Here is a 25,493-nt window from a genome sequence, read left to right on the forward strand (position 1 = left end):
TTTAGTTTTTTATTTCATGGGTGTCTATGTGATTTTTTTTAAATAGCACAATTCTGTTTATATACATGCTTTTACTTCCCACTTGCTTTGGCAAGATAAACGTCTGTTTCCCTTGTCAATAAAGCCCCACTGAATGAATGAAGATAGATAGATAGATAGATCGATAGATAGATAGATAGAATAAAACACTAACAATAAAACACGGCCAATTAACTCAGAGGAAGAGAGAGTGCTGATCTAGCCTGACAGTATACTGCCACCCATCTGTCTGATCTGGTACAACAGTTGCTGCTCTACACACATCTGTCTTAAGATCTGTCACTCAAGTTTCATTTTATTCTGAAAAACACAACCATAAGAAAGGCAAGATCTGAGGCAGGGAAATGATAAAAGACCTAAAGAGATTACACGCAGACAGTGACAGTTTTAGAGAGAGAAGGATGGAGAGATAGAAAGCGCAAAAAAGAGGAAAATCATGTCTCTTCCACAAAGCCTGTTGTATCAAAAGGTAGCAGAGAAGCCTGGAGCAAACGTCTGCTCACCTGCCAGCCCAGCCTGACCAAATCTCTCTCTCTCTCTCTCTCTCCAGCTGCATCACACACTTAAAAAACAACCAAATGCCAACAAAGTAACTTATTTTTTCATTGAATTAACACCAAACCAACAATTTCATAACATGTGCATGCATCTAAGAAGATATAAAAAATTTCCCCCCCAACTCCCCTTCTCGTTGATATCAGCATCAATCCAGTTTAGGAATTCCCTGGCTGGGGATGGCTGCTGGGCTGGGCTATCACCAGCCTTGGTTCATATGCAGGTTCCAGTTCAGCCACAGTTCACGCATACTCTCATCTTTTTGAAGCAGCATCCCATCAGCTCAGGATCATGATTATTCAGGACAAAGAGAAGCGTGGCGTGCCATCAATATAACATCTGCCCTTCTCCCTCCCTCCGTCTTTTCTTTTGCACACACTTAAAACTCCCTTAGAGAGTTAGCACCACAGCATTTAAACCCATGTTCTGACCCTATGTGTAGATCCATGCCAAGTAATCATTCGCTTCTTGCTCTCATTTTGCACACTGCCCTAAGCTTTGAACCTTTAACCATCCAATTTGACTAACTTTGAGGATTGTCCTGCAACGTTAATCACGCATATTTAAATCTGCCACATCTGTAGAAGTATTTTATGTATTATTAATTGCTGGACAAAACAGACAAATATGAGCATGGGAATAAGCATTGCTTGCCCATGTAATGCTGAAGGGCTTTTACTATTCTTTTTACCACTTTTACTACCACTACTACTATCAGGTTGGTGCATTCACACACAAAAACACACACAGATAGTTGAGCAAGTGGAGTTTATATTGAATTGCATATTAGCAGCTACCTGACAACCACTAAATCAGTGCTGAAATCATGACTATTCTAGTGTAAAAATGCATGCAGTATTGCCCCCTATAACAATAGTTGGAAAATAATTATCATGTTACTTCAAGTTGTATAAATTGTCTTGAAGTTGTATCAATAGGCATATGATCAACAAATTAGCAAGAAGTGAGAGGACTAGAGACATTGAAAAGGAGAAAGTCCCTGCTGTCATTAAAGGGCAACTATAATTCTTTAAAGAGGGGAATGATGAACATCAATGTCTTCCATGCACAGCATAAGGAGGACAGGATTTTATTTTCTTGAACAAACCAGTTTGCTTTTCCTGCACTGCCACCCACTGCCAACATATAATTACACACACACATGCATGCAGACAGACACAAGCACATATGTGCATTCACACACGCGTTAACATACCCATCCCTCTAATAAACACACAAACAACCCTACCTACCCTGCACACACAAACTTTGTTCTTCTCATCTGGCCTCCTCCTCTGCTTGTCTTTATTTTAATCTGCAGGAGAGGAGTTCACCAAGAAGTCAGCGGGGCATACAGGAGTTGCGCCTCCAGCGTCACACACTTGCATACACACACACACACACACATAGCAAAGCTACAGGGACACACAGCAGGATGGCGCAGAATGAGGAACAAAGCAAGGTGGAGGTAGGACGCATGAGCATTTTAAATTAACCAATGGTAAACAAAGAAGAATTTGACATTAAGACCTCATGTCTTCCCAAAGTAGTGAGAAAAATAAAAGAACAAAGCATGAAAAAGTGCACCATTCCGCCAGACTGTTTGCAAAGAAAGAAAAAAGATATAGATATTCATTAATACTGTTATATATGTACATACATTACATGTTTAATAATATTTATTTCAAAAATACACTGGAGCGTGGCAGGGTTGAAGGATATTAGTGGTTAAAAAGCAAAGAACTGATGGTGGAATAAATGAAAGAGAGAGAAAAGAGAGAGCAAGATAGAAAGAAAGAAAATGAGAGAGAGAGAGATCTGTATGTAGGTTATTGCAGTCTCACTGCACCACTCTTGAATTTCAAACAAGAACCCTGGGCAGAGCAGAGAGCAGAGGAGAGAGCAGAGGAGAGGAAAGCGAGGAAAGACAGAGAGGCATCTGGGCGAGAGAACAAGCAGCAAGCTAACACTGGAGGCTAACAGGAGGCAAGCAAAAGAATGATTATTAATGAGATATCTTAACTAAAGGAGGGCAACAAAGAGAAAGAGAGGAGATAGAGGAAGAGATGAGGGAAGTATGGACCTGGAAGAGGGAAACAGAACTGCTGGTAGAGAGCGTGAAAGGGTCTGAAGAGGTGAATGAAAGGCTAAAGATATCTACATAAAACTGGTGCATGTTTTTTTCCTAGTGCATTTCCTCATTTAACTATAAATGTTTGCATCGGCACACACTTGAATGGATATTTGTTTATGTTTGCATGCATCCATGTGAAACTATGTGTAAGTCTATAAGTGTGTACAGACTAATTTCTGCTTGCGTTTGAGCGTTAGGCTGCAGCATCTTTCTAATTGCTGGTGTATTAGAGGGCCAGCTCTTTGATCTGGGGGCTGTGCCGGGCCTCAGCACTTGCTGCGCAGGGTGGTCTCCCATCATGCTCGGCTGATCACAGACGCAGCCTCACTATTGGCTGCCTGGCAGGCCCTCCCATCAGCCTCGATGCTACACGCCTCTGACAACTTCATTAGCCCAATTCGACCCTCCAAGTCTACTCTGCTATATTCTGCTCTGCCAGCAACAGGAAGCTAGAGCTGGTACAACTGGCAGGGAAGGGAAGACTCTTATACAAATATCAAGTAGTATGATAATAAAAAAGAAAACACAAAGAAAAAACACACATACTGACAAACACATTTGGTTGAAGGTGATAGTTAATAAGAAGATGACACGCTTTCGTTGCAAAATTATTCTTTTCCTGATTTTCAAAACACAACAAAAGAAAAATCTAATTATAAAATCATAAGTTTAAAAATTCTCAAAGGTTCACGGTAATTTTAAATGTATTTTTGTGCTTTGTGCCTTAATGCTGCATTCACTGAGGTGTACTATCCCTTTATTATCAAACTAATAATTGATGAATTTTTTATCTGATGAATAAGGCGAAATGAACATGAGGAAAAAAGACAAATGGAATTTTAATATGCTGTCCAGCTATTCTAATACATTAAAGGCATTTCTGTCTCTGTCAATCAGTCTGTCTCTCAGTGTCTTCTTCTCCCTCTTTCTCACACATATAGATACACAAACACACACACACACACACAAGCCAGTACGCACACAAAATACCTCTATTATTGCCTCCTCTCAACACATGAAATGAAATGAAGATGTGAGAACACTAGTGTATAGCTAAGAACGGTGTCTGATTGACTGAAGCCTCACTTATTCTTGAAATATCAAATATCAAGATGAGAGCTAATCTCTGATTCTTCATCTTGTCACAGCTAAAACTGATTGACGGTCCATATCATCAATAGCCTTTAATCATTTACAGGCGTAGCTGACACATCTAGGACAAAGCATTTACAACATCAAATTTTAAATGACAATAGTCATATATCTGATCCCATTAACAAATATTTGGTTGTCTTTCATTCAGTAAGTGTCCCTACAGCTAAACAAGCCACCTCTTCAGTTTACAGGCCACTCAAACTTTTTTTCCCACGACACACAGAGATTATGGATTATCTAACTATGTCTCTTCTCAGGACAACAGATTTCGTGTAAATCCACCTGGCCAACTCTTTGGGATGATTTGATTTCCAGGTTGCTGAACAAGACAGGTGCTTGTAATACTGGGGTTTGGTAGCCGGTAGAGCAGGTAATCCAGGTTTACCATCATTGTAGCTCAGTGGTAGATAGGTGAACTATTGAACCTTGTCCCTGCAGCTGAGGCTTGGTAGTGTACTGTAGCAGGCTAATTAGCCGGTCGCAGGTATGAGGAAAAAAATGAGATATCTCTCTCTTCCTCCCCTGCTCCACTTCTACTTCTTTTCATCTCTCATTCATGAGCCCTTGGTGGTGCCCTTGGCATTGGGTATGTAAACTATCAATTCATACCATCACACACACTCAGGGCTGGCATTATAAAACCGTACCACAGGTTGCATAATGAGCACACAGCTTAATGAAGTTGTTTCAGCAGTGATGTTGTGTGGAAAAGAAAAATCAATGATTATTTCACAGTCCTTAAACATATTCTACCTAATGTGAATTTAAATGTAGTTTATGGGATGATATTTCAATCATTTGTTGACTGTGATGTGCCATTCTTCAAATAATTTATTCTGTCATCACATGGTCAGAAACACTCTAAATCCAAGCCCACATGGTGACCACTTCCTGTGGTCACAGTTTTAGAGGATTGAATTCCAACACAGAACACGCTGGTTTAACCAACACCACTGGTCGCAGGCTCCCATCCAGCTCAAATAAACAGAACTGTTTCCAGTCTTTCTCTTTACTTCCGATTCACAGGACTATGTAACCCGGAGACTACCAAGAGAGGGTTTTAGTATTGAACCAGTACACAACCTGAAAGATACAATATATAGATTAGATAATGTTAATAGATAAATGTTAATTTATCAAACAAAATCATCCGCTGTACTCTGCTTATAAAATATGAGGATTTGCTGTTTGTGCATAATGGAAAACTGAATATCTTTGCCTTTTGGGCTGTTTGTCAGATAAAATAAAAAACAGGAAGACGTCACCAATGGGCTCTGGGAAATTTTGATGGGTGTTTTCTTGTATTTTATAACAAAAAAAAATGTAAAACACTGTAAAAAATTTTAAATAATCTATGGAATGCTACAATCAAAAAATGAATCTGAAGATAGCAACTTGGGTTCTGAGGCATTGTGATGTTGTGTTTTACAATTTTCTGATATTGTATTGACTCAACAATTAATTCATTGATTAATTGAAAATAATCGCTGGCAGCCCTTAAATTAAGCAGTTCTGATTACTACATTCGTTGCTTTTGACATAATTTTATTTTTCCCACAGTCTCTCATTCAACTATTTTATAGTCAAGAACACAGAAGTAAAAATATCCATCCTGGATAAGAATATGATTTGGCTTTTCAAGCAAAAAGATGACTGGCTGGATGGCTGAGAGAGAAACTCAATCCCGCCTCCTGCTGAGGGAGAGACAAGCACTGGCTGTCGACAGGCACACCACCTGACTACCACACAGCTACTGATTTGAAACGACAAGTCAAGAGAAGTCAGGAGTAAATAAGAGAGATGTATAGAGAGTGAAAAATAGAGGGAAAGAGAAAGAGGGGGGTAATAGATTTGAGAGTGTTTTTGGGGAGTAAACAGATGGAGTAAACACAGCACGAGGGAAACCAGGGGACTCCCACCGAACCCGCTCAATGTGTCACTGACACTGCAGCGCAGAATCAACAAAGTGCTCTGAGGGCAACATGTACACATACATACACACACACCCACACAACCACACACAGTTCACCAATTGGCAGGATGCTGGGACCCAGAGCTCCTATCCAGAGCAGTGACAGGCACATGGAGAACAAGCTGGCTGACAGCACATGACAACTCCTCAGCTAGTGGAAAAGGAGAAAGGCATCTCCTACTCTACTTTATAACTGTGGTTTTAACAAGTGGCCTGAATATGTGGTGGTGAAAATACAGTAATACTAATATTTTCAAGATATTTAGTGTGAAATATCACTCTGCATTGAGGCATAGCTATAATTTACCTTCTCTCATCTCCTGATCGTGCTCTAAACCTCATCCTAATAACCATCTGTATAGCTTCTCTCTTTCCAATTTCTTCCATGCCCCCAGACCTGCTTGCACGCCCAAAGCTGCGGTGTGCCAGCGTACCAACAGGCCTGTAGGCCTGTCCAAGAGAGAGATAGAGAGGAAGAGAGAAAGAGGGAAGGTAGCCAATTAAGATTGGGTAATGGGGGAGTGAATGTGAGAGAGAGAGTGTGTGTGTGTGTGTGCGTGTGTGTTCGTGCACACTAGTATGGGTGAATGCCTGACTTCAAGCGGCTATAAGTGCACTTGCTCTTGTGTGTGCATGTGTCTGGTGCCACAGGCTGTGCACACAGCCAAACTTAATTTAGCAGGCCCGGGTTTTTAACACAGGCCTGAAGCTAGCCAGCTTTAGCTGGCCAGAGAGCCAGAAGTTAACAGGCACATTGCTCTCCGAAACCCCCTGAGATCTCGTTCCTACCCTGAGGGGTGAGAGAACTCATTTAGTCATTGATGACCATCACTGATCACATCCTTGTGGTCATATCTTACCGTCAGGCACTTCATTACAATAAAGCTTTATGGAGCAACCCCCTCCTCCCCGACTTTCAAGACCTTGACAGTTAACAATGCTAAAAGAGTTACCATTCAGCTGTCATTGACAAAACTTCTGACATGGTTTGTGATTGTTTGCGAAGCTGACATTTTGGAAGGCTGCTACCACTCGCATTGCTGTATACAGTCTGACAGACTCTGCTTTTAAGCCATGAACAACAACAGAGGACAACATCCAACATGTTTCTGTTTTCTCTATGTCCCCTGGAAGGGGAGCTGAAAAGACATGCTACTTTGTGTATATGTGTGTGCAGTACCCATGTGTAATGATGTGTAGTGCATGTGTGGCATCAGGGCTGAGATGGATGTGGCAACATGGAATTTTTGTACTGCAGTGGGGCATGCCCTTGACGTTGTTGTCACTGATAAAAACACAGGTGCAGCAACAGTCTGAACACAAACACACACCTTGATCACTGGTGTGTATGGGAATTCACACCTGGGGACACAACAAAACAGTGCTGGATTGTGTCTGAGCCTCCAAACAAGAAATATGTGCCAAACTGCCTAAGCAAATAGCAACCAAAATTTTGCTTGTGTGAGTTGCATGCTGTTTAGCTATGGAATTAATAAATATTGCATCAGTGAAATATAGATCAATTACAAATGATGGTTAGTGGATGCAGCCTAAAGCTAAAGATAGCAGGGTGACAATCAAACTTAACATAGAATGAGGCATGTGTATTTGTGCATGCATGGGGGAGTGTGTGTGCATGGATGCATGTACACTGTCTTTCTGTGTGTCTCAGAGTGTATCGTCTTATTCTACGAGGTAATAGGCAGTCAGCTTCACAGCCAGAGCATGACCTAGAAAGTGAAACCATGCGGCAAGGGACTAAATGTGTCACATGGGCTCAATCATTTTCTCTCTCTGAAGACAGAGGGAGAGAGACAGAGACAGAAAGAGGGAGGAATGGGGAGGAGAGAGAGAGCGAGAGAAGGCTTCTACCAACCCGCTGCACTCAGAAGCTAATTAAGTCATTTGAAATAGCCACAAAGGGTACCTGTATGCAATCTAGCCAAGGCAAAGGGTTGATGAGCCTCTGCAAGGCCCCAGGCTAACTTCAAAAAGAAGGCAAAGGATGAGAATGAAAGAAATGAGGAAAAGGAGAAAGAAACAGGAAAAAAGTGAAGTGGGTTTTTTAATTGAAGCCCAACTTGAGGAAGAGCATGTGTCTCCTTGTGTTGTGCAGCAGGAAAAAGGTTAAGCATGCCCCCAGCAGAGTATGTCTGCACACACAGGCGCTCAATGGGGAGCAGGTGGGAAGATGCAGGGGTGTAGGGATTGAGGGGTGCAGGAGAAAGGCTCCAGATAATTGAGCGAGTTCACTGAGCGGCCATGTCATGTATGTGTGTGTGTGTGTGTGTGTGTGTGTGTATCCACGAACTTCCTATCCAATATTCATACAAACACACACGTGTGTGTAATTGTGCTGTCTCTTCTTAGACACCTGCTGAACTTAAAATGGACATTTTCTAATCGTAACTGTAAACAAACTTAATTAAAATTCACAGACGACAGCGGCAGCCAGTTACATACAGACAGAAAAGGGTGGGGGTTAAACTGAGAAGCTGTTAATCCAGTCAATATGGAAACAAAGATAGAGAACTACTATTCATTTTGCTAGATTTCCAAACCACAGATGATATAAGAAATCTACAGCTGTTAACAGCTTGAACAGAACACACACATCTGAGGGTTTTGTGCCCTAACATGCATGCCCTCACCAGGGGCAAGCCTGGCGACACCAGCGACTGAACTGGGTCACACGCACACACATATAAACACACACACAGTATAGACTGCGGCATTGGCAGCATGGTGATCACAGGAGAGGGCAGACAGGGGGCTGGATGTAGAGTGATTGGACTATTCTAGGTCAGCTCTCCTGACAATGCACCACTGTCTCCTAATGTGGTGGGCTAAAGGATAAAGGCTGTGTTTGGCCTGACATTACAGCTACATGTTCCAAAAGGAATACCTGCTACATACAAAGACACAAACACACACACAGCAATCACACATACACACTTGGAAGGAAGTACAAACTGACACATATCACATATCTATCTGTGGCAAAGGAGGATTAGGGCAGGTTCAAGACCCCAAGAATTTAATTCACCTCGCTCTGTTTTTCTACCCCGGTCTAATGAAGCTGTATGCAGCAGATCTCCTCTGCAGCCTATGGAGAGAGATCAGCCTGTGGACTTCAAAGAGGTTGCAACTAGGTCACCGCAAGACACTGCAGTCAGCTAGAGCAGAGTCTCTGGTCTGAGACACCTCACTTCTCTCCCTTCTGTCTCTCTCTTTTCCTCTCCCTCTCGCTCTACCAACCACTGCCTCTCACTCGCTCACCCTTGCTCTCGCTCTCATACAATGATATCAGTGAAATTAAAATGGATTATAGCGCCTTTCCATAGTGTCATTCCCTGGGGTTGTACAGCACCATGTCATGTTACTGTTACTATAATGCTACTTCTTTATCACTGTCCATCGAAGCTGGTGCTCAGCAGTTTAACTAATGTTTAATTTAGACACAGAGCGAGAGAAATGGGAAAAGAGAGGCAGCAAGAGAAGGCACAGACAGAAAATGAGACAGAGACACCAAGCAGAATGCAGAAACAGCTAAATCCTCCGTGGTCACACACTGCCATCCTGATCTGTCAAAGGCCAAAGAGACAGTGACTCCAAAGGCTACTGCACCGCACTTTGGATAAAACAGCCACAGAGGCAGCCTGAGAGATGAACGGGAAACAGCAACCTTAGAAAGAGAAGAAAGAATGGAGAGAGGAAGAAAAACTCAAGAGGGAGAGTGAAGGGCAACTCTGACCAAGGTCAAAATGAACAGAGATGCAGGGCCATGTTGTCTCTCTGAACACGGCGCAAAACACAACAACTCTTAACATGAGAAAACAGCCACAAATATCTTAAGCTGAATACAGAGGACAGGGAGGGAGGGAGGGAAGGATATTTTTTTCTTCACAGCATTTACACAGTGTCAAGACAGGAAAAGACGTAATTTTCTAAGCAAACTTTGGTTCTATTAGCCTTTGTAGCAAAGTGTATTTGTGCGTAGAGGATGTCTTTTATCACTCTCTGTGAAAACCTGAAACATGACACTTGGATTTTCTGTCCACTAAGGTAACAATTAATCTCTTAGTGCCCCTAATAGGCAATACTGCTCATTTAGCTTTGAACAGAACTCTGGGTTCTGTTTTATGAAAATGCATCTGATGTGATCACCAGTCACCCCCCGTACTTCATTTCAACACTTTAAGGATAGAAATCACATATTCTTAATATTAGGAGACATTAAGTTTAGATGTGGAAAAGGATTGAAGAGGCTTTAGTTTAGGTTTAGTTGATGAACACAGTCAGTATGTCCTGATGATGACATGATCATTACAAGTGTGCTAATCTATCACAATTTATAATAGGCCAATAACCACCACTGGCGACAGAGACTGGGGTTCAATGACCAGCAGCAGTATCTCTGGGATCAGTATCAAATGGGATGTGATTCTTTTGTTCTTAATCCAGTGTGTCTGCATTTTCTTTATGGCAAGTTTATTTGCGTGTACAGTATGGGTGTATGACTGTGTGTGTTTTGTCACTGTTGCTGTTTTTCTGGGTGTGTGCCGCGGTGTACTGTGTTTTGAGCTCAGGTTGACATTCGTTTGACTGACATCGGGGGCGACAGCAGCACAGTGGCATATGGTAACCGCCTGCTAACCGCTAAAACTTGACATCAGCGCAAACAAGTCAGCCAAGCGTGGCATAGTGCGCTCCTAAGAGGGTTAAGGGATAGGCTGTCAGCATACAGCAGGATAATAACACCTATCAGAAGCACCATAATACCAGATAAAGGGGAGAAGAGCCAGACCAAATACACAGGTTAGTGCTGATTCAGGTGAAATTGATGACAAGTTACACAAAAAAAGTCATGGATAAATTATAACAGGTCTAAACATGTGTTGCATACTTGTTCTGCTGTGAAAAAGTTCAGGTCTTGATCTCAGCATTAACATCTCACATCCATAATGTGTTTTCATCTGTAACACTTTACTTTAGCATTTACCAGAAGTATATAAATTTGAAATAAATTGTTTATATCACACTATAGTACAGGCAGCTTTAAGCAAATATGAATGTTTAATAATGTATTTGTTAACAACTATAACTCTTCCTGTGGGCACCCATAAGAAAAGGCTGGTGTATAAAAAGTTAATGACAATATAGTAGGAAACAAGTGTAATAATATAAAATGTCTTCATAGGAGTATTTATATTTCATGACACTTAAATATAGAACTACATTTTATTATACTATTAACAATTTATTAGGTATTAATATAGAGCTTCTAAATGCTAAATAGGGGGACTAGTGAAAGTGTTACCGTTACATCTTATTTAGTTGGATTATATTCACATGTCTCCTTCCTTTCCTTACATGATATCTAGAAGGAAAGCAATAGTAAATACCTCATCTGGCTTGTTCCTTATCCCGGAGTAACATGACAATGCATCTCTGTAAAGTAAGCTACAATGAGAGGAGTCTGCCGCCTTTTCTTGTGGGTTTATGCATGTGTATGTGTGTGTGTGTGTGTGTGTTTGTGTGCTCTTCTGAAATTAATTGCATTTTCACACGAGACCAAATGCATCTTTGACCAAGTCCAGAGGTGATTTGGATGACCACACCTTCTGTCTGTTATACACATGGATTTCATGACTTTTGGTGCAAAAGTTAACCTAAGATGCATGTTGATGCCTATTGTACAGAGCACATAGATATATGGACAAACTGTTATCCACTGACCCACTGAGCTACAGAAGACAAAAGAGCTGCAAACAAATCTGATCAGTGATGCCATCTCTCCTTATTGTATGTCTCTCTTTCTTTTTCACAGACACAAAAGCACACATATCTTGAAACACTGCCATGATCTGATGTACTGAAATGTACATCTCACATCCACAGAGAATGCAGGACAATATCAGTCTCAAAAGACAGATAAGCCTTCAAATAAAGATTCCATCTTCGATGTCTGGTTGCATACAGAGACACACGAAAAAAACACAAAAGCAGACAGCTACAAGACACCAACACATATGGGTAAACGCAGATAAAACCATAGCCTCAAATAAATGTATGGCATATTACTAATCATCTATCTATGACAAATAATCCAGCAGGCCAAATGATAGAAAAGTTGGTTTAGATATCTGAACAGCATCATGTTGTTACTATTAAACACTATTAAAAATGTCTGCAGAGCAGAGAGAAAGCAGTCTTCCAGCATCTATTTTCATTTCTAACCAGAGTTGGTACTAAAACTATTAACAGAAAGATTTGTTGTTGCTTACCTCTAACCCTAGTGTACCCCCTAGAACCCCACTAACCCCTATTTAAGCACTGAGTTTCCTCTCATCGATCAAGGTGTGGCGCACACAGTCCAGGAGCATGACACTGGCACTGGAGAGCTTACAGCCAGCTCCAACTTTGACCCTAAGATATGCTCAGTGGCTGTTGTGTGTGTGTGCGTGTGTGTGTAAATTCTTAGTGGGCCACCTATCTCCTAACCACTAGCTCCTTGCAAAACTCAATTTCCTCCTGGAGCGTCCACAGCTAAGCACTTTTAACCTCTGCTAACCTGCTGCGATGTAGGATACATCTAAAATTTACAAGATGATGAAAGAGTCTTTGCATGTGTGTTTGTGTTTGTATTTGTATGTAATATTAACTGATTCTAACACATAGGCTACATACACCCACTTGTATTCAAAAAAGAAGTGAAAGCTGTTACATTTCAGCTGTACAGTGAACATGCTGCTGCACAGGTTGACGAATTATGCAAAACATTGTGGTGGATTGTGTGCACGTCTTGTGTCTGTTGGCCATAGAGGAGTGTTCCCAGTGAGAGAGTGAAGAGGTATCCACCACACACTGCCTGGGGCCCTCTGGAAGAGAGACTAAACAAGACCTTCCCATTGGGACGTGCACACACTGCCTGCAGCTGCAAATGACCTACTACCCACCTCACACACACACACACACACACACACACACACACACACACACACACAGTCAAACTCACACAAGTGCACACACATACATAGAGACGAAGCCTTTTTGATGATATAATTTGTTCATTTCAAGAGAAAAAAAAAAGTCAATTATCACATGTGGGCTCAAAAATGTACACTCCCAAACAATGTTTCACAATTAGATCAAAGTCTTCATTTTCTTTTGTTTTCCATCCTCTCATCCCCCAAGCAATATGGTGGCAGAAGCAGCCAGGAAACCAACATACCAAACAACTCACAACAGCATTTTCAACTATGTACATATACAGTACAATTGACTGCATGTGTACATAGTACATCCATAAAATAAAACATCATACTGTTCATCCATAACATTATGACCATCTGCCTAATATTGTGTAGGTCCCCCTTTTGCTGCCAAAACAGCCCTGACCCGTCGAGTCATGGACTCCACTAGACTTTGGAAGGTGTGCTGTGGTATCTGGCACTAAGATCCTTTAAGTCGTGTAAGCTGGGAGGTGGGGCCTCCATGGGTTGGACTGAGATCTGGGGAATTTGGAGGCCTAGTCAACAACTTAAACTCTTCTCAAAACATCCCTGGAACATTTTTGCTTTGTGGCAGGGCGCATTATCGTGCTGAAAGAGGCCACTGCCATCAGGGAATACCATTTCCATGAAAGGGTGTACATAGTCTGCAACAATGCTTAGGTAGGTGCTATGTGTCAAAGTAACATCCACATGAATGGCAGCACCCAAGGTTTCCCACAGAACATTGCCCAAAGCATCACACTGCCTCTGTCAGCTTACCTTTTTCCCATAGTGCATCCTGGTGCCATGTGTTCTTGAGGTAAGCAGGTCCATCCATGTGATGTTAAAGAAAAAGTGATTCTACAAACCAGACCACCTTCTTCTATTGCTCTGTGGTCCAGTTCTGATGCTAATGCGCCCTTTGCAGGTACCCTGACTGGTCTGCAGCTATGCAGCCCCATATGCAACAAACTGCAATGCACTGTGTGTTCTGACACAGTTCTATCAGAACCAGCATTAAGTTTTTAGGCGATGTGACCTACAGTAGCTCGTCTGTTGGAATGGACCACACGGGCCAGTCTTCACTCCCCGTGTTCATCAGTGATCCTTGGCCACCCATGACCCTGTCGCTAGTTCACCACTTTTCCTTCCTTGGACCACTTTTAATAGGTAACACCCCACAAGGACTGCAGCTTTGTAGATGCTCTGGCTCATCTTGCTATCACAAACTGGCCATGTCAAAGTTGCTCAAATCCTTAAACTTGACCATTTTTCTGGCTTTTAACAAATCAACTTTGAGGACAAATGTTTACTTATTGCATGGTAATGATGTTAACGAGATAAACGAGTTATTCACTTTACTGGCTGATCAGTGTAACTACTGTAACAAACATTTGTACTCTTCATGTGCATGTAGAGCAGTAGTTCGCAAAAATATTTAAATCATGGCACCCCAGTGACACATACATTTGCCTTTAAGCTGCGAATGTCATAGTAAATATCTATTATCAGCATTTATTTTAGGTCTATTTACTGTGACAAATGTGTGGTGAAATGTTATCTAAAAGGGAACAACAAAAACTGGAAACAAATCTTGCCACATCCCTGGCCAGTTGTTACGGCACCCCGTGGTAGCAGCATTTTGGGAACAACTGATCTAAAGTTCAGATCAATTTAAAGTCGCACTAGTCAAATTGGATTACTTTTAGAGTAGGAATCTTCTAATGCAAACATATTCTTAGGATCTACCCTTCTCTCCCTATCTCCCTAGTTTGCGTGTTTTCGTGGCTCTCTCTCTCTCTCTGTTTGTTCGTATCTCCTCTGTATGATGTCCTTGTCTGTGTATGTGGCCTCTTTCCAGGTCTCTATGTTGAGGTGGTGTGGCTCATATCCTAGTTAGTGGGCGACACTTAAAGCTGCTCAGTATGTCCTCCTCCAATTGTCCTCCTAGATCAATCCTCTTCACTTATGTTTTGCAATCTATATTTTGTCATCATAACTGTATATGCTGCAACTTTCTGTTGTGAATCTATTCTGTACAGAAAACATCTATTGCATGTTTGTCTGTCCTGGGAGAGGGATCCTTCCTGTGTTGCTCTTCCTGAAGTTTCTTCCGTTTTACTACTTGGGGGGGGGGGTGTTCCTCATTTAAAGGGGTCTTGTATGCTGTACAGATTTTAAATACCCTAGAGGTAAACTCTAAATTTGTAATATTGAGCTATATAAATAAATTTGACTTGGATTTGACATGTGTGTAAATCCAGGGGTATTTGTATATGATAAATTATATCTGCATAGTTAATCTACTGTAAGTGTTAAAATCAACATTAGATGCGTTCAGAGAGGCCGATCAACACTTATTAACACCATAAAATGTGTTGTGTGTTTTCCCTTGAATCTCAACTCTTAGCCCAAATGTGAAATGTCATAATGCATGTTCTCCCTTACACACTTGTGTGAATAATGTATTGGGCAGATTTTCACTAGATGCAAATAACAGATGCCACTGGTAATTACAATAATGACAGGACCTCCCAAAAGAAAATCAATTTTAGATTGGGCTTAATATGGAATGCAAAGAACATGTCCAACACCAATGACATACATAAACAATGATAAAAAACATGTGCTATGACCTTGTACCTACAGTGTGTGTTTAGAAAAAATATCAAACCCACTGTAAACTGTCCTTTTCATTTATCAGTGTCTTGTGAAACAATAGCCTGTGTGTTTTCCTAGAGGAAGCCTGAGGATGAACATATCTTCTTCATATCGTTTTCTGACTGACAAATAAAGGCTCCCTGCCAAGAGAAACTCAATGAGACCACAATCAATATATTGCTACAAGGTGCACACACACACACACACATGCACATACACTACACAGATAGGGAATGATGTACGATTACCTGGAGCACATAACAATCAGCTGATGCTCATACAGTATGCACACGCACACACTCACATACTGCTTGTATACACACGCAGGCGTGCACACTGAAAGACACTTAATATGCAAATAAATCTTTTTACAACAGGGACAGCACTCCATTGTTCATCTGGACGAAGGGGGGCAGATAGATAGATAAATAGGTCTCTAGATATCTAGCTTGGACCTCAATTGATGAGATTTCACATACGGCAGCAACAGCGCTGTTAGGACAGGGAATACCACCACAAAATAATGTTTTCTCTCCCTCTGATCAATTTTTAATTTGGCCTGTGCAGCCGAGCCCTTGGCGTGCCTGGCCCCGGTAATTATGGTGGGTTATTGACAGCTGCCTTCCCGTGGGATGCTATTTAAAAGAGGTTTAACCCCAGAGCAAGTCCAGGCCCCACACCCGCCTTTGAAGGTGTCAAGTGCATTGATCTGAGCTGCAGGATGTGCTGGGACCTTCCCACCTGGAGGTGTGTGAATACCTGTGTGTGTGTGTTCCTTGTAGGGCTGCTATTACAAGGCCATGGCAAGGCGGAGTATCTTTTGACCCTTACACTCACGCACACTTGTGCGCACACACACACACACACACACACACACACACACACACACATACACAAACCGTCCTCTGGCTAAACCTCGCTGACTGGATAGAATGATACCTGTCTGGCCTCTGTGGCCACCTGATGCCCCAAGTTAGGCTGTACACACACTGTACGTACAATGTTATCTCTAGGCTACATACAGATACACACACACACACACACACAGACACACACACAAACAGGTTAACTCACAGCTCGGGGGGAATTAGAGGAACTAATGAGAAAGGAGGAGAAGAAAGAATGGTGATTGGAGAGACTGAGACAGAAGAGAAAGAGAGATATCATCACACCACACAAGGCCATGACACAACACACACAGATGCCAGAGTGTGCAGCCGAGGTTGACGAGGACATCGTCCAGCTAAAAAAAAAAAAAAGAGAGGGTGGGCAGCATGACAGAAATTAAAAGAGGATTTCTGTGTTTGAGTTTGTCTGCTTCGCTGCCCCTTTTCAGCCTCCCATTGAAATTCTGGGCAGATACAAACCCCTAGGCTTTTGACACACTTTTGAAAACACCACACCCCCTCTTTCTTTCCAGTGGGTCTCCAGTGTCGAGCCTGACTCACTATCGAGAGAGAGAGAGAGTGAGATGGAGAGAAGAGGGGTGAGAAGGAAGGGAGGCATTACGGGAGCTATAGATCTGTTTTTGTATTAGCAACTTCCAAATTAAGTTAAGTTGTTCTTGAGGACAGTGTATAATTTTTGTGGTTTGCGTGTGGTTGTGTGCGACTGCAGGAGAAGTCGAGGAAAAGAGGTTAGTAAGTAATGTGAAGTAATAAAAAATGTTGACTTCTTGCTTCTCATCTATGTTGTGTCATGGTCAGATTAGTGGTGTAGGAGAGCTAAGGCCTCACAACAGCATTCATGTGCTTTCTTTCAATTTGAACTTTCACAAGTTTTGAGTCCTACTCTTAATCCTAACACCTATTATAACTAATGATCCCACATTTCAATAATCCCTCCTTCCTCATTTATTCTGACTGTAACCTAGACTGTAACTGTAATCTAGACTCTCTCTCTCTCTCTCTCTCTCTCCCTCATCCCCTCCAAACCCCATGGCGCCCACCTCCACCATCTCAGTCTCAGGATGCAGAGCAGTGACAGGGCCAGAAGGTAATGATACAGCTGCCATGATGCAACAAGCAGACCTGTCGACTGTCAGGAATTGAAATCATGAAGGAATAAGCTGTCATTAAGAGGCCCTCTCCCAGTAGTGGAGCTGTCAGACGCCTGCCTTCTGCCTACTCTCTCTCTCTCTCTCTCTCTCTCTATACTCCCTTCTCTCCTCTGCCAGTCCCACCCCATTTGCAGTCACTCCCTCGCCCTCCTCTCATTTCTCTCTTCCTGCTTCAATCCTCTCTGTACCCCTCTCCTTCTTTCCTCTTCTGTCCTCTACCAACCAATCATAACCCTTCTCCCTCTCTGCACACCCCAACCCACCGCTCTCCATCTCAGATTCCTCTTTTCCACCTCTTTCTCCCACTCTCTGGTCGTTGCTAGAGCATCCTCCTCTCACCTGTCATTTTACCTCTAGGCTTTGGGAATAGCGCCACTTCCATGTGCACACACATGAGCATAAAGACAACATTCATGAGACCTGCACACACAGCACAAAGATTTCCCTTAACCTTGTGTCATTGTACAAATGTCACACGCATATCCTCTGCCCAATGTGATGCATTTGTGTCTATGTCTATGTGTATATGTTTTCTCTGTGTTTACATATTTTAGACTTAGCTTGAACAGATACAATTTGCCAGCTTATTAATGTGTCATCATCATAGAGCAGCATGACAAAGAATGTGATATGTCTCTAGACAGGAGCATGGGGGATATGGGAGGCAGAGGCAGGCTGCAACGAGATTTACCCTGTGATTGTTTGCATGTGTGTGTGTGTGTGTGTGTGTGTGTGTGTGTATGTGGCATGATTAACTAGTACAATCACCTATTTTTTTCCCCATCAGAAGAGAGGAAAGGCTGACTCTAAGTTCCAAGGAACATGGCTAAGAAATTCAAAGTAGTGCTTTGACACAGGGATGTGTAAGCCCATACACATCATAGAACTGCACCGCATGCATGCACACACTACATCAGTACTGAGGAAAATTTAGTGTTTTGTCTGTGTGTGTATGTGCGTGTGGGTGTGTGTGTACTTGCTCATGTGTTTTGCAAAGCAACAAACTCCCCTCCATATTTGCTGAGTGCACTCCAGTTGACCCTTTGCTGTAGGCTTTGAAATTCCAATCAACTTCCCATGAGTAACTTCACATGAACTGCACTCGAGGCAACAGAATCTTGCCATGAAACACTTTTGGAAAATGGAGCCTAATCTAAACAAAATAAAATGTATACTCAAAATGTCAACATTTGACCTAACACTGCACTTAAAAAAATGTGTAACATAAAAATATTCAGTAATTGTCATAGTGCCAGAGTTGTCAAATATCTAATATAATATAGCCAAAACAACTACACCTACAGAAATATGGATATGTTTATATTACTGTATACAAGTCAGCTTACAATTTTAATGTCCATTGTTTCATAGCGCCGACTAGTCATGTGGTGTACCCTTTGAGCATCCTCAGTATCCATTGAAAATAACATACTGAATAACTATAATGGGTACTTCTGATGAGTATGCAGTGTGTTGCTTGTCCTGGTGATTAGCTCGTCCCTCTCTGCTCAAATGGGAGCTAATCATCAAAATCAGCTGATGGCTTGTTGGGTTGAGAGGAAACCCAGCAAAATCTTGCCTGCCAATGCCACATTGCACAAGCTAGGGCATTTTGCTCTGGCACTGTAATAATGGCTAATTGGATGTCATTGAGTTGTTCTCCCAAACTTGCTTGATAATGGGATTCTGCCTTTAATATGGCATAATGCTGCTGACCATCATCTGTATATGCTGTGTCACTGAGCTGTCAACATGTGTGTTATTGATTAAACACGTTTCATTGCTTGTTTGCTGTATGGTTGTAAAAGGGTATAAAATGCATATGTATTTACAAAAAACATCTTTCTTCAGATCGCATAGTAGCTCTAAATCCTATACATGCACTTAAAACTACATCCACACAAATTTCATGGCATGACATAATAAACCACAAACATGCCTGTAATAGATGCAGACAGCATGAATTGACTGTAAATGTGTATGCCTGTCTTTCCAACGTACACACAGAGTACAGAGGCCTGTGTGTGGTAAATGCCTGGATGATGATTTGTCAGGGTGTAAGAACACGATTTCTTGTTTACTATGATGAATGAGCAATACTTGCACTCCACACACCATGTTCTCTATATCGAAGCTGTCACTTTGGCTTTCTGCAGCACAACCCTGCCTTCTCCAACTGTAATACCAGCCAAGGCAACTGTAATTCAAAGTCTCAGGGTAGTCGAATCATCCGTTAGCACACACATAGGCACATACGCACAGAATCCAAACCTCTCTTGTTGTTGTTCACAGCATGAGAGGGCTTTACACAGCAGTGAAAGTCTTTATGGTATTCAGATAGGTGAAACGAGGGAACAGGGGGAGAGGGGGAGCAGGATCTCCCCTAAGTCAATTTGAACAGCAAGCCAATGAAATTACACAGGTAGTCATGGCCAGGCTGACAAATGAACACAGAAATGGGGATGAAAATAATAAGACAGGCAGAGCCACCTTTTGCTTGCTGACACAAAAGTGTATACACTGGTGTGTGATCATATGGTAAGAACAGAAACAAATCTATATTTTACATTATCTCTTCCTCTCTCTCTCAGCTCAGTCACCCATGAATGTACAGGACTACAGAGGAACTATGCATCATAAGAATGTATAAATGTTTTTTGGTATAATAATTATCATGTTGAGGTTTATGCTTCATTTCACTAACAGACAATATAAGCCGCAGTTTTGGTTTGAGGACTATACAGTAATAATATCATTCAAGAGTATGAGTCTGCACCTGTGAATGAATGTCTGCTTGTTATTATTATTATTTGTTGTCTGCCGAGCCAGCTCAAATTCCCGTGAGCTGGAATGAGCTAGAAACACGAATCTTGGGGGAATAACTGGAAATGGTGTGCATCAGCTTCCATAGAAATATGAACTCAAACGGCCACATGGTGGCGCTGTAAATAAGGCTTAAAAATGCAAACTTTGAAAGGCCACGCCTCTCACGCCTAAAGTCCGATTGACTTAAAATTTCTCACACAAGTGCAGCTCAATGTGCTCTACAAAAAAGCCTCAAGGACTATTAAGGTCCACCTAGAGTTTTTTTCCGCCATTTTGAATTTTTTGAAAATCACATTTTTGACATCTCCTCCTAGACCGTAGCTCCGATTGCCACCAAATTTTCAGAGAATCATCATTGGATCAAGCCTATTAAAAGTTGCATAAAGCATGTCGATAGCTCAATTACTTTTCAAGATATGAACCAATGAACTTTGAAAGGGGCGTGGCTATGGACATAAATGACCACAAATCAGCAACCGTAGGGCCAATCATCACAAAACTCACAGGATATGTTCAGATAGGTGCCCCAGATATACCTGGACAGTTTGATGTACATACGTTACTAGGGGGCGCTACAAGCACAAGACAGGTGCTTAGCATTACACAAATTACACTATAAATCCCATATTCATTCTGAAATCAAATCTCTCAGGATGTGTCCACATAAGTAAATGAAACATGCCCTGAAAGTTTCATTCAAATTGAACACCCGAGTGCGCTATAAATGCAAACAAACTGCAGGGGATAAAACGCAAAACAGGCTACGAAATACATATTGTTTGTCCAATCAACACAAAACTTGCAGGATATGTCTAAATCAGCACCTCACGCATACCCTGAAAGTCTCATTCAAATCCACCACTAGGGGGCACTATGAATGCATCGTAACTGGATGTGGAATAATACAAATCAAGCTATAGATCAGAAAATGGTTGTCCAGTTGTTACAAAACTTGCAGGATGTGTTTCATAAAAATGTTGAACCGTATGTGTGAAATCATTTTGATGGCGATATTGCGAAAAAAGGTATGAACCCGCGAATCGCCGTTTGCGGCTATATTTATTATTTGCCTCTGTGATTATATGATACTGTGGTGTGCAGAAATTATTCAGCATCATATAATTTCTCATATGACCCCAGGACAAACTTTCCTTTCTTGTGTATATTGTACAGTGAAGTTTAACTGAATTGGGTCGATGCAGTACATCCAGAGTCTGAGCCATGAAAGCATACAGCAACAACAAATGACCCACAATCACATTCAAACCTCCAGTCAAATAAAAGAAAACAAAATACCATGACACTTGGCTTCTGACTGTGCCACAATGCCTTCCACAGCCCCGAGTATTCAAGCCTGCCCTTCAAATAAATAGTGTTTGTTAGACTTGTCACACCAATATCCCATCAGGCTAACCGCTGTGGCAGTTGTGGTAACAAAGACTGCATTATGAGCACAGTGCCAGTGAGTTTTTCACTTAGAGTCCCACAAAACTCTACATATCAAAGATGTGTCACAGTGTATACTCGATATAGGAAAAAGAAAAAGAAAAAGAAATTAAAATAATATATATTAAAATAAAGTGTTTAGAACTGTCTGCACGATAAATCCTCTTCTAATGTCTTACGAGCAGTGTCCTCAGTGCACTCAGCTCTCACGTCCCTCTTAGTGAATCATGAAAACAGGACTTCTTGGATCAAAGATCAGAAAATCAGTTCAACTTCCATCAGAATAGCTTGAACTTCTTTTGTTGTGACCCCTACCTCCATGGCTCTGGTGATGAAGGGGATCTGTGTCCCTGAGTCCAAGTCCTGGTTGATGATGAGTCTACGGGCCCACTGACCGGCCCGCACTACTCCACTGCCTTGGATCAACACTAGCAGCTTGGACGGGTTGGACAAGGCATCTGGGCTCAAGTAGATAAAACTGGTGGGTTCATCATCTGTAGCATCCACCTAAATGTCCAGGAAAACACAGGTTAAGTCAAACCCCTAAAATCTCTTATATAAAGAAAGAACGAAGAAAGAATTCTGCACGTTTTGAATATGATTTTGTAGACTTTTGGGACATTTAACTCAATCAAATACATATTTGGTCTTTCTATACAACAGCAGCATCATGATGAAATAGTGATTTTATAATTAAAGCATTGATTTCTGCCAGTTCAAATTATTGCCTGGTAATGACTATAAAATAAAAAGGTTAGAAATGTTCTTATGTAACATGCATGAGTTTAAGGAGAAATAGCCATCTCTTCTGTGGCATTTGCAGCTCATAAGCTAATAAGCATCAGTACACTAATCATCAATAATCATGATTAGAAAACAGGCTTTGTGTGATTAAAACAGAGGCAGAAAGTAATAAGGAAAGAAAGAGAGGCTAAGTGAGTTAGTGTTTGTGTGCGTGCGTGCAAGCGCTCCATCCACATCCCATGTGTCTTTACATCTCTCCCAAGTATGGCTGGAAGAATCTCTAAGGAGACAAACACTGTCCATAAAAGCCATGGGTGGCAGCTGCAAGAACTTAATCCAAACAGACAAAGGCAGCCGAGCGGGGGAGAAAATCTTACCCTTTATTCTCTTGTGCTCCCTCATTCCCTCTCCCTATACTTGGCTGTGGTTAATCTTCTTAAAATCTGCGGTCACAAGTTCAATGCCACGCAGGTGGACGGACCCACCAATTACACACAAATACACACACACACTCACACGCCACATACGTGCAGGCGGGTGGGCAGCAGAAAAGCAGAACAGAGCAATTTTCCAGAGGAATAATGAGATAAATAGGCCAGGCAGATAAACCAGTAAAAGTGTATGGGGGCTAATGAAAGGCGCTGAGTCCCTGGTTAGGTGATTTATGGACACTGTTAGCGCTGCAGCTAACTCTGCTATGCTTCTAAACACCAGCGCTGCCTAACATCCCTATAAACGCAGCCTGAAAAATGATCACACCTTTTCTAAACAGAAAAAGAGTAGAGATGGAGGGGTAAAGGGGGGTAAAGAAAGACAAACATGCTTCCAACAACAAATAAAAGGGATCAAGTGTGTGCTCTAAGCCTGGATGAGCTGGGCAAAGAATAACTCCATGATGGCAGAGTAGAAAGTCCCCTTCAGCGCAAATGAATGCAAAACAGATTAAGCATCAGCATGCTGCGCCTCTGCGCCTTTGAAATGACACGTCACAATACAGTTAATTTGTTGAGGAGACACTTTTGCACAAAGGATGTGGGCAGAGGAGGGGGTAAAAGAAAAAGAGGGAGTAAGAGAGAAACTGAGTGATCGAAAGAGAAAGAATTGATTGAGAATGAGCAGAGCTGACTCCTCACAACCCCCTTTTCTTAAATTTTTTTAAAAGGACACTCAATATCATAATCACACTCTGAAGCCTGAGCATTTACGTCAATTTTCATATTTAATACTCCCTTTAATCTTCAAGGGCATAAATCAAAGAGAAAAATGCCTCTTTTTACTCTGGGTACTTACTGGCAGGATTGCTTTAGTCATGTTGCACTTTTTCTCCAGCAACTCATAAACATACTGAGTGATGATCTGGAGAGAGAAAAAAAAGACACAGAACACACACACAGTCAAACATTACATTGATAATACAGTCTAATGCAATAAATATTTTTATATAGCTGCTGATACAAATCCATCTAACAAAAGCCAACAAACCTCTGTGTTTATGTGTGAACAAGTAAAAGCAACCACTGTCATGCTTGCAAACAGAATAGAAAATACTATTCAAAACCCTTGTTTGCCCTCTGGTGTGTGTGTGTGTGTGTGTGTGTGTGTGTGTGTGTGTGTGTGTGTGTGTGTGTAAATGAGCTACTTGAAAGGGTCTGAATCATACTGTGTGCGGTGTGTATGTGTGTGTGTGTGTGAATCACAGTGCAGTTAGAGTGTTGAGGTTGTAAGTGCCAGGAGAGGAAATCTCCTGTACAAGCGAAGGGCTGATGTAAGTTATGTTTATCCCCGCAGCCACAGCACTAAAGAACCTTGTATACCGAATCATTCCAACCCCGGGCCAAGCCTTTCATGGTTCAGTGACATTAACAACTTTCTTTTCCATTTTCCTTCTTTTTCCTTTCCTTCTTTTCTTCTCTACACGTCCTGCTCATCTGAGAACAGAGACAAACGTTGTGTGGAACAGATTTCAATTTTTGATCAGTTATGAAAGAAAGACAGAGGGGTGATGATAACAGATGACAGGGCACACGGCCGCTGGCAGTGAGCGGTGTTGGAGATATTGTTGCTGTGATGATGTTTCCCAAACATGTGCAATGACAGATTCCCTGTCCTGTACATGTCATGACAATACAATGAAGGGCGGATGGACCACAGGGATAGCTGAGCAACATGCTGTCCAGCTCTGCTGTGAAGTCTCACTTTGACTAGCTGTTGAAGCATCAGCCTCACTACATCAGGAGACCAAAGGCCAGTGGTGGCGCAGCAGCTACAACGCGAGACCAACTGAATGACCCCAAACACGAAGCCCAAACACAAAAAATGTCTCACAGAGTGGCATGATTCTCAGATCCCATTAATGTGTGGAAAGGGGAGAAAATTTACTGAGATTTAATAATAACTGGTTAATAGACATTTAAACATTAAATGTAAAAGAGTAATTTGGTAAAAAAATAAAAAATAAATCCGCACAAAAATTGCAATTTCTCTAAAAAAATTGTTTAATATCAATTCACATACACAAACATATTTGACAATGTATAAAAATATGCAGTCTTCAGTACAAACTACATAAATTCACAAGCCACTAGTGTGTTTTTGGAGCCAATAAAAAGTAAACTTGCTCTGTGTAAGCTATGTAGAACACAGCTACATGACAATAAGGCTAAATGTCAATTAAACATCCATCTCTTTCTATAAGGAAGGAAGATCGACTCAGTCTAACTAATGTGACAACATTTCTCCAAGTTCCTTAGAGAAGTGAGAAAATCACTGCCAACACGACTAGTCCAAAAATGTAATGAATTAGTACGACAAAGTGAAGAAAACTGAAAATCTGCTTACATTTTAAAGTTTTTTTGGCACACATAAAACAAAACATTTTCTATAGACCACACGCTGAAATGTCAACCA

The 25,493-nt window shown here is 41.5% G+C and overlaps 1 protein-coding gene across 4 annotated transcripts in view; it reads right to left on the reverse strand.

Moving 5' to 3' along the window:
* Positions 1–25,493, reverse strand: part of fam172a (family with sequence similarity 172 member A) — a 157,615-nt gene that overhangs the window by 114,917 nt on the left and 17,205 nt on the right. For all 4 annotated transcript variants that reach the window (XM_046034535.1, XM_046034536.1, XM_046034538.1 and 1 more), the window contains exons 5-6: positions 23,877–23,942; positions 22,158–22,349 (exon numbers count right to left, since the gene is read on the reverse strand). In XM_046034535.1, the coding sequence (XP_045890491.1) occupies positions 22,158–22,349; positions 23,877–23,942 (258 nt within the window). The remainder of the gene's footprint in view (positions 1–22,157; positions 22,350–23,876; positions 23,943–25,493) is intronic.

The sequence above is a fragment of the Micropterus dolomieu genome, linkage group LG21, assembly GCF_021292245.1.
Source record: "Micropterus dolomieu isolate WLL.071019.BEF.003 ecotype Adirondacks linkage group LG21, ASM2129224v1, whole genome shotgun sequence".
NCBI classification, from domain to species: Eukaryota; Metazoa; Chordata; class Actinopteri; order Centrarchiformes; family Centrarchidae; genus Micropterus; species Micropterus dolomieu.